General features: G+C 45.1%; 1 protein-coding gene across 1 annotated transcript in view; it reads right to left on the minus strand.

Moving 5' to 3' along the window:
• The window catches only part of LOC129704116 (steroid 17-alpha-hydroxylase/17,20 lyase-like), a 31875-nt gene that overhangs the window by 21338 nt on the left and 334 nt on the right, over positions 1–10203 (minus strand). Inside the window, 4 exon segments of the mRNA XM_055647016.1 lie at positions 66–152; positions 769–998; positions 2929–3067; positions 5654–5903. Coding sequence (XP_055502991.1) covers positions 66–152; positions 769–998; positions 2929–3067; positions 5654–5903 — 706 coding nt within the window.

Genomic DNA, 10203 nt, shown 5'->3' on the forward strand with positions numbered 1-10203 from the left:
ATTCTTGTGTTCAGCTGGAACCGCCATGCCAATCATAGTGAGATGCTGCACATTGCATACTTTACCTTGTGCTCTTCAAGTTTCTTTTGAAGGATACTGTCTCGAACAGCAATGGATCGTTTCAGAGTTTGAATATCCTCGTTGGGAAAATACTGCAATAAAAATAATGAGAAATAACAAGGGCGGCACAGTGGCGCAGCAGTAGAGTTGCTGCCATACAGAGGCAGAGACCTGGGATCAATCCTGATTATGGGTGCTGTTTTTTTCCAGGTGTTCTGGTTTTTTCCCACACTCCAAAGACGTACAGGTTTGTAGTTTAATTGGCTTCTGTAAATTGTCCCTAGTGCGCAGGATAGAACTAGTGTAATGGGTGATCGTTGGTTAGCGTCTACTCTGTGGGACTAAAGGCCTGTACCACGCTGTATCTCAAGACTAAATCTAAACTAAACTTCTGAATGGAATAGCATAGAACTAGTGTGAACAGGTGAACGATGGTCAGCATGGACCCGATGGGCTGAAGGGCCTGTTTGCACTCTGCAACTCTAAATTAAACTAAACTTCTGAATGGGACAACATGGAACTAGTGCAAATAGGTGATTGATGGTCGGCATGGACCTGCTGGGCCGAAGGGCCTGTTTCACAAAACGTGAACAAAATGTATCTAAAAAATCTTAAGTCGACACAGGGACTGCCTAAAGAAAACACGAAAACACTTGGGCGTAAACATTCAAATGTTATGGATGGAGATGATGATTGGGAAGAGATTACCTGTAGCCAGGAGAAGAGGTCCATTAATTTGTCTTTTCCGACAGTGTCCACAATTCCTTCGCTGTAATCAAGTATTTTCTGGAACTCTGGGTCACCCTTTTCATAGGATGAGTTGAAACACAACATGCTGATCACATTTGTCACCATCCGTGTCACCTCGGTCATTAAGTCGAGCGGGACGTCTACGAACTGTTCAAGCATGGTGCAAATGGAAGACACCTCTTTACAAACTGTTCACCAACAGAAAGAAGAATATTATCATTGGAAGAAGAGCCATTGCAGGTATGTTCACTGTATATGTTAAAGGGCAGCAGAGTGGTGCGACAGGTAGAGCTGCTGCCTCATAGTGCCAGACACATGGGTAGATGGTACTAGATGGCGCCGGAAAGCATGGCGACTCTTATGTACTGTCTCAGCGTAACCTGCTATTGTACACACTTGTACTTGAGCATGTTTGTTCACTGTATATGTTAAAGGGCGGCACAGTGACGCAGGGGTAGAGTTGCTGCCTCACAGTGGCAGAGACCCAAGTTTGATCCTGACTATGGGTGCTGTCTGTATGGAGTTTGTAAGTTCTCCCCGTGACCATGTGGTTTTTCTCTGGGATCTCCAATTTTCTCCCACACTCCAAAGAAATGCAGGTTTGTGGGTTAATTGCCGATTGTAAATTGTCCCTAGTGTGTAGGGTACTGCTAGTGTACTGGGTGATCGCTGGTCAGCGTGGACTCAGTGGTCCGAATGGACAGTTTCTGCGCTGTATCTCTAAACTCTAAAGAAGCCTGACCCCCCCAGTGCTGCCTATGTGAAGTTTGCATGTTCTCCCCTGTGACTGCATGGGCTTCCTCCTGGTGCTCCAGTTTCCTTCCACATCCCAAAGTGGTGACCTTCTGGTAGGATTAACTGGCTGCTATAAATTGCCCCTAGTGTGTAGGTAGAATCTGGTGAGGAGATGATGAGAATAAAATAAATGGAATAGTATTAATGGATGGCCGATGGTCAAAGGGCTTGTGTCTGTGTTGTTTTCTCCATGATTCTGGGAACCCTAAACCTAGCTGGGATTTTTCTTTTTATTTATTCATGCACAGGAAATGGTTGGCAAAGTGACTATTTAAACACATTCTTGATTAGTACGGCTGCCAAAGGTTATGGGTAGAAGGCAGGAGCATGGGATTGAGAGGGAAAGATAGATCAGCCATGATTGAATGGTGAAGTGGACTCAATGGGCCAAATGGCCTAATTCTGCTCCTATGACTTTTGAACATTGCCAATGCCAAATTATGTTTGAACAGTGGTGGCAATTACAAGTTAACCACATTAGCTGGTCTGGTTTCGTGGAGGTAGGTTAGAGGTTCAAGGTTCAAGGTTCACATTTATTTGTCACATGCACCAATTAAGGTAAAGTGAAATAAGTTACCATTCAGCCATATAATTAAAAATAACACAATTCCCAATAGAATGTTTACATAAACATTCACCGCGGGCAATACATTTGTCAGTCTTCCTCCTTTGTTCGGTCGGGGGGGTGGGGCCTTGATCTTCCATAGTCGCCGCTATGGTACTGCTGGTTTCATGCAGGAATTCAGATTAAATAAGAATGAGAATTTTTATTTCCTGAAAGGCACGAGTTCTTGCAACAATCTGGTAGTTTCAAGGTTAACATTTCCGATAATATTTATCCCTGAATTTTATTTTGAATTGCTTGATTTTCAGTTCTCTGTTCGCTGTAATGAAATGTAAATTCGTGCTTCCAAATAAATGGTCCGGGTCTCTTTTATGCTGTCCAATGCCAACACCATAAGACATACAGTAGGAGCAGAATTAGGCCATTCGGCCCATCGAGTCTGCTCTGCCATTCAATCATGGCTGATCTATCTTTCCCTCTCACCCCCATTCTCCTGACTTCTCACTGTAACCTTTGATGCTTTTCCTAATCAAGAACCTATCAATCTCCACTTTAAAAATTCCCCCATGATTTGGCTTCCACCGCCATCTGTGGCAATAAATTCCACAGATACACCATCCTCTGGCTAAAGAAATTCCTCCTCATCTCCATTCTAAAGGCAGGTCCTTTTATTCTGAGGCTGTGCCACCTGGTCCTAGACTCTTCCACTGGTGGAAACACCAAGATACTGTGCCCCATGTTATACTGCTCACACTCACTTAGTTCCTCAAGAGATTCGAGACCATTGCCACATAGATAGAGATTCGAATGAACGAGCTTCCTGTGGAATCTCCAGGTTGGACTGTAGCTTGCGAATGCAATGCCTTTTCCGTCTCTGGAGAGCAAGTCCATTGACACCTGAGCAGAGAGAGAACAATTAAGAGATGCACTCAAATTGGAGGAAGAGTTTGGGAAGCTTACAACCCAACGGTATGAACATTAAATTCTTCACACAGAGCGCGGTGGGTGTATGGAATGAGCTGCCAGGCGCGGTACGGTGGCGCAACGCCAGAGATCTGACTATGTTTGCGCTCTCTGTATGGAGTTTGTACGTTTCCCCGTAACCGTGTGTGTTTTTTTCGGGTGACCTGGTTTCCTGCCAGCAGCATGAAGGCGGCATAAGTACTGGGCCCAACATTGACCAGAATGACACCGGGACTTCAAGGGTTAAATTACTAAGCAGACTGCACAAATTAGAATCATATTGACAGTGTTTAGAGGGCAAACAAAAAGATCAGTCAATATTTTTAAGGTATTAATAGGAATTGAGAGAGTTTAGTTTATTGTCATGTGCTCCGAGGTACAGTGAAAAGCATTTAGTTGCATGCTCTCCAGTCAGCGGAAAGCCTATACATGATTACAATCAAGCCGTCCACCGTGTACAGTTACAGGATAAAATGGAATAACGTTTAGTGCAAATAAAGCGACTAATGTTTAGTGTATAGTTTATAGAAACAGTGCGGGAATAGGTCCTTTGGCCACTGGGTCCATGCCGACCAGCAATCACCCTGTACACTAGCACAAACCTACACATGCTAGGGACAATTTACAATTTTACCAAGCCAATTAGCCTACAATCCTGGGACTGAGTCTGAAGAAGGGTTTCGGCCCGAAATGTTGCCTATTTCCTTCGCTCCATAGATGCTGCTGCACCCGCTGAGTTTCTCCAGCATTTTTGTGTACCTTCGATTTTCCAGCATCTGCAGTTCCTTCTTGAACACTTAGCCTACAATCCTTTATGTCTTTGGGGTGTGGGAGAAAACCGGAGCATCCAGAGAAAACCCCCGAAGTCACGGGGAGAACGTACACACTCCATACAGACCAAAGATCATAGGTCTTTGATCTTTGATACAGACAGCATCCGGAGTCAGGATCTAACCAGAGTCTTTGGCACTTTAATAAGGCAGCAACTCGACCGCTGTGCCACTGTGCTGCCCTCTAGTGGCTAGAGAGAAATGATCTCTATTGGTAAGGAGCAAAAAAACAAAACCTCACTGGAGGAACTCAACGGGTCAGGCAACATCTGTGGAGAGAAATGGACACACCACGTTTCGAGTCAGGACCCTTCATCAGTCTGAAGAAAGGTCCTAACCTAAAACATCATCTGTCCATTTCCCTCCAAAGATGCTGCCTGACCCGCTGGGTTCCTCCAGCGCTTTGTTTTTTGCTCAAGATTCCAGCTTCTGCCGCCTCTTGTGCCTCCACTGGTTGGGGAAGCTGCCAAGAGCGATGGGGGATGCAAGGGGAGGGGGCTGCCACACGCAGCGGCAGGCAGTAGATAGGAGTGTTCAGTGCTTTTGTAACTCTGTTGGCAGCAGACACGTAGCGACATTTGTAAACTGTCTGGGTACTCTGCAAAACAAAGCATTTCACATTACGTAGGTATACGAGACAAAGTATCATTCAATCATTCTCTTGTGCATTGACTGGTAGGGAGGCTGGGATAAGGGAGAAAGTTTAAAAATTGGCATCAATTGTTCAGAAGAGTAAGTATTTCTATACGGTCATTGTGGAAGAAACTTGGAACACTGCTTATGAAAATGGATTAGAGGTTGAAAAACAGGACAAAACAAAACTGTCATCATGTAAAATATCAAATCTTTTAGATTAAACAACAAATGCAAAATCACTTTAAAGAGAAACGTAGATGATGTGAGTCATTAATCGGAACGGTCCTTCCATATGCCCGATTCATCTCGAGCCCATTGCAGACATTGGTCTCTGAAACTGGTGTGCTACAATGCTGTGAACCAAAGATCCTATAGCGGAGGATCTTTGCTGTGAACCTTATCCTGCACTCTGTATCTTCCCCTTTGTTCTCTCTACTGCACGAGTTTGGTTTTGAGTGTATTTATACCTAGTATTCTCTGATGTGATCAGATAGCATGCAATACCAAGTTTATCACTATAACTTGGTACACGTGACAATAATAAACCTAAACTTAAAAGGACACAACTCAGTGGGTCCGGCAGCGTCCCTGGAGAACATGCATTGGTGATGTTTCTGGTCGGGTCCCTTTTTCAAACTTCTTGAGTTGCTGCCTGACCTGCTGAGTTATTCCAGCACCTTGTGTCCATCTGTGTAAACCAACAACTACAGTTCCACCTTTCTAAATCTAAACTTACTGAGTTTAAATTGATTGTATTTATGTATTCTGTTTTGTATTCTGATCTGTTCGGTTAGCATGCAAAACAAAGCTTTTTACAGTCCACATGACAATAATAAAACTGAACCTACTTGAGTTTGACTTGAATGTATTTATGCATAGTATTACCTGATCTGTTTGGCTGGCACACAAAACAAAGCTTTTTACTGTACCTCGGTACACATGACAATAATAAACCTTAAACCTACAATTGCAAGTCGTCTGATCATTGTTGACTGCATTATTTCAATGATATAATTTTTAAACACAATAATTTCGTCACTCGATGAAAACTTACCAAACTGGGTCTCCCCGCAAAGATTTTGCCCTTTTTTATCAGGACCTCCTTGGCATATTGGTAATTATTGATCACCACCACATATCGTGGGCCCATCATGAGGGAGAAGAGGTTGCCATGTGTCTTCTGGAGGTTTTGGAAGTGGAGATGAGGGGCGAGATTGCTCCTTAGACTCAGCAGACTTCCGATCAACGGGAAGGAAGGCAGACATTTTGGATATTTCTCTCCCTTCAGCTTTCTCTGAACGAGGCTGGTGAAGAAGATGACGAAGCCCACAGTAAGGATCAGTGCCGTCACGATCAGATCCATTTTCACTGAGCTCCCAAAGCACTAACTGGAACCTGCTCAGACTGCAGTGGATCAAAGGATGTGGACCCTTTTATACATTTACAAGTCAATGCCTTGGCAGGCTCAATAACCACACAGGAGATATCCCTCCCCTTGTTGCCTTAATTCATATCTCACTGTTTTTGTTACCCAGCAAGATTTCAGTACAGACTTCAACTGCAGAGGGCACTATAATTCCAACAGTGTACCGCCAACATTTTTTGAAACAATTTGCTGAAGGGCACAAAAAGCCGGACTAACTCAGCGGGTCAGGCAGCATCCCTGGAGAAAAGGAATAGGCGACGTTTCGGATCGAGATCCTTCCTCAGACTGAGAGTCTGAGGAGAGGGAAACGAGAGATAATGAAAAGGTACATAGAACATGTGAATGCAAAGGTACATAAAACATATGCAAGAGGACAAATCAAAGCCAGCAATGATGATCAAGGAAATGTGGAGCCCACAATGGTCCATTGTTGGCTGTGGAGAAGGTGATAACGAGTGATACAAATAGTGAAACTCAGCAGGTTGACAGTTAAATTAATACAACGACTAGGGTGGGGGTGGGATGAAGAGAGAGGCAATGCAAGGGTTACATGAAATTGGAGAAATCAACATTCATGTACTGGGTTGTAACCTGGCCAAGCAAAATATGAGGTACAGTTTCTCCAATATGTGTTTGGCCTCACTCTGTCAATGGGGGAGGCCCAGGACAGGTCAGTATGGGAATGGGATGGGGAGTTCTTGGTTGATTGGTTCTTGGTTTCTTGGTCCTCCAAAATATTCCAAATAGAATTTAAACTGGAGTTGGTGAAGGGAGGGCTTAAGCCAGAAAGGGTTATTGGGAAGAAAGAGCTACTTTAAATTTATTTGCATCTGGTTAGGTAACTATAGTTGGGTGGAGATTATTCCATGCTTTAATTGTGTGGGGGAAGAATGAATTGCTGTACACATCTGTCTTTGTAGCTGGGATCACAAATTGGATTGAATGCCCTCGTCTGCTCCTAATTGGTTTGGGTTTGGTGTAGGTCTTGTAATCTATGTCGAGCTGACCATTTAGCATTTTGTAAAAACAGGTCAAACGGTGAGTTTCACGTCTGTCTTGGAGAGGGTTCCACCCCAGAGAATTCAGAAGTTTGGTGACACTCGCTTCTCTCTCATAGGTGTTAGTAACAAATCGAGCTGCCTGTCTTTTGACATTTAAAATGTTTGGCAACCGGGAGATCACATAAGCCATGGTAAACTGAGCGAAGGTGTTTAACAAAACGACCGTCCTCTCTGCACCTGGTCTTGCCGATATATATGGTCCTGACCCAAAACGTCTCCTAGCCATGTTACTCCAGGGATGCTGCCTGACCTGCTGAGTTACTCCAGCACTGTGTCCTTGAGTCCGGCAAGCCACGCATGGCAAAATGAATCCCAGCGAGTTGCGGCTGTATCCCAACGGCAGGACTGGCTCGCTCGCCGCAGAACCAGATCCCACCCGGTGAGGGAATCCATGGAGAGGAGGATGGAGGGAGATGGCGGCGGATGCCGGACAAAGGCCCCCATAAGAAGTGGGGGGTCTTACCTTCTGCGCCCTCAAGGTCGCCTGTGGGAGGCACTCCACCGCCCCCTCCTCGACAGGGAACAAGGGCTGAAGAAGGACGATGGTTTGGGGACGACCGGAATGGAGGTGACGGCTGCAATGGGCCTTTATATACCATATCTGAAAAATTGTGCCAAAATGGGGCCTCTTGCATATAGACTCAGTGGGCTGTTCTGCACATTGTGTACTAACCAAGGGATTGTGCTTATATACTGTATGACAACAGTTAGTTGTACCCGAACGCCAAGATTCCATTATCCTGGGTTTGATCATGTGTTGTGTTTTGAGTTTACTTCAGAGATAAAGCGAGGAAGGAGATCCTTTGACCCACCGAGTCCAACGTTCACCTGTATACTAGTTCTATCCAACGCACCAGGGAAAATTTACGGAGGCCAATTAACTGGAGGCCCCGAAGAAAAACTCACACTGTTTTTTTAAGGCTTATGGTCTGCTTGTCTTCATTGTTCGGGGCATTGAGTATAAGAGTCAGGAACTCATGTTGCTGCTTTATAGGACTTTGGTTAGGCCGCATTTGGAGTATTGTGTGCAGTTCTGCCCGCACCATTTTAAGGAGGCTTTGGAGAGGGTGCAACAAAATTTTACCGAAATGCTGAAACAAGGAACTACAACTTGGTTTACAAAAAAAGACACAAAGTGGAAAGACAGTGGGGCAGGCAGCATCTTTTAATTTAGTTTAGAGATATAGCACGGAAACAGGCCCTTCGGCCCACTGGGTCCACACAGACCAGCAATCTCCGCATATTAACACTATCCTACACCCACTAGGGGCAATTTTTACATTTACCAAGCCAATTAACCTACAAACCTGTACGTCTTTGGAAAGTGGGAGGAAACCGAGGATCTCGGAGAAAACCCACGTAGGTTACGATGAGAACGTGCAAACTCCGTACATACAGCACTCGTAGCTGGGCCTCCAGCGCAGTTTTCGCTGTAAGGCAGCAACTTTACCGCTGCTCCACCGTGCAGCGGGTCAGGCACCAACTCTGGAGAACATGGAAAGGTGATGTTTTGGGTTGGGGTCCTTCAGAAGACTGATAGTAGGAGGGGGAAAAAAACTGGAAGAGAGCAGAGGCGGGACAAAATGTAATAAAAAGGAACTGCAGATGTTGGTTTATAGTACCAAAGATAGACACAAAATGCTAGAGTAACTCAGCAGATCAGGCAGCATTCTGGAGAAAATGGATATGTGACATTTCTGGTTGGAACTTTTCTTCAAACAGTCCCATCCCAAAACGTCACCTATCCATGTTCTCCGTAGATGTTGCCTGACCCACTGAGTTACTCCAGCGCTTATATCTATCTTTGCCATAGGGTCATAGTGTGATACAGTGTGAAAACAGGCCCTTCCGCCCAACTTGCCCTCACCGTTCAACATGTCCCAGCTACACTCGTCCCACTTGCCTGTGCTTGGTCCATATCCCTCCAAATCTGTCCTGTCCATGTACCTGTCTAACTGTTTCTTAAATGTTAGGGTAGTCCCTGCTTCAATTACTTCCTCTGGCAGCTTGTTCCATACACCCACCACACTTTGTGTGAAAACGTTACCCCTCAGATTCCTATTAAATCTTTTCCCCTTCACCTTGAACCTATGTCCTCTGCTGCTCGATTCCCCTACTCTAGGCAAGAAAACTGTGCATCTACCTGATCTATTCCTCTCATGATTTTATACATGATTTGGTATAAACCAGCATCTGCAGTTCATTGTTTCTACCTATTACTATGTTCACCGATTACCTTTCATGGCTGGGCTGCGTCCACAACTCTGCAATTTCTCACCTTCTGAGCAAGGTGATCTGTGGTGGGGAAGATGCTGGAGTCAATTATAAAAGATGATATTCCCAGGATGGCGGGACTGTCATATGCTGAGAGAATGGAGCAGCTGGGCTTATACACTCTGGAGTTTAGAAGGATGAGAGGGTATCTCATTGAAACATATAAAATTGTTAAGGGCTTGGACACGCTAGAGGCAGGAAACATGTTCCCGATGTTGGGGGAGTCCAGAACCAGGGGCCACAGTTTAAGAATAAGGAGTAAGCCATTTAGAACGGAGACGAGGAAACACTTTTTCTCACAGAGAGTGGTGAGTGTGGAATTCTCTGCCTCCGATGGCGGTGGAGGCAGGTTCTCTGGATGCTTTCAAGAGAGAGCTAGATAGGGCTCTTAAAAATAACGGACTCAGGGGATGTGGGAAGAAGGCAGGAACAGGGTACTGATTGGGGGTGATCAGCCATGATCCCATTGAATGGCGGTGCTGGCTCGAAGGGCCGAATGGCCTACTCCTGCACCTATGGTCTATTGTCACATAAGCTTGAAAACAGAGGGCAAGAAAAATAGGTGCGTGAGTAGGCCATTCGGCCCTTCGAGCCAGCACCGCCATTCATATGATCATCCAAAATCAGTAACCTGATCTGCTTTTCCCCCCATCATATCCCTTAATTCCTTTAGCCCTAAGAGGTAAATCAAGAAGCTGTTCCAGAGTCTGGGGTGATGTGTGGTATAGACACAAGGAACTGCAGATGCTGACTTTGTGAAAGAAGACACAAAGTGCTGAGGCAACTCAGCGGGTCAGGCAGCATCTGTGGAGAACATGGACAGATGATGTTTTGGGTCGGGAC

Source organism: Leucoraja erinacea, chromosome 15 (assembly GCF_028641065.1).
Source record: "Leucoraja erinacea ecotype New England chromosome 15, Leri_hhj_1, whole genome shotgun sequence".
NCBI classification, from domain to species: Eukaryota; Metazoa; Chordata; class Chondrichthyes; order Rajiformes; family Rajidae; genus Leucoraja; species Leucoraja erinaceus.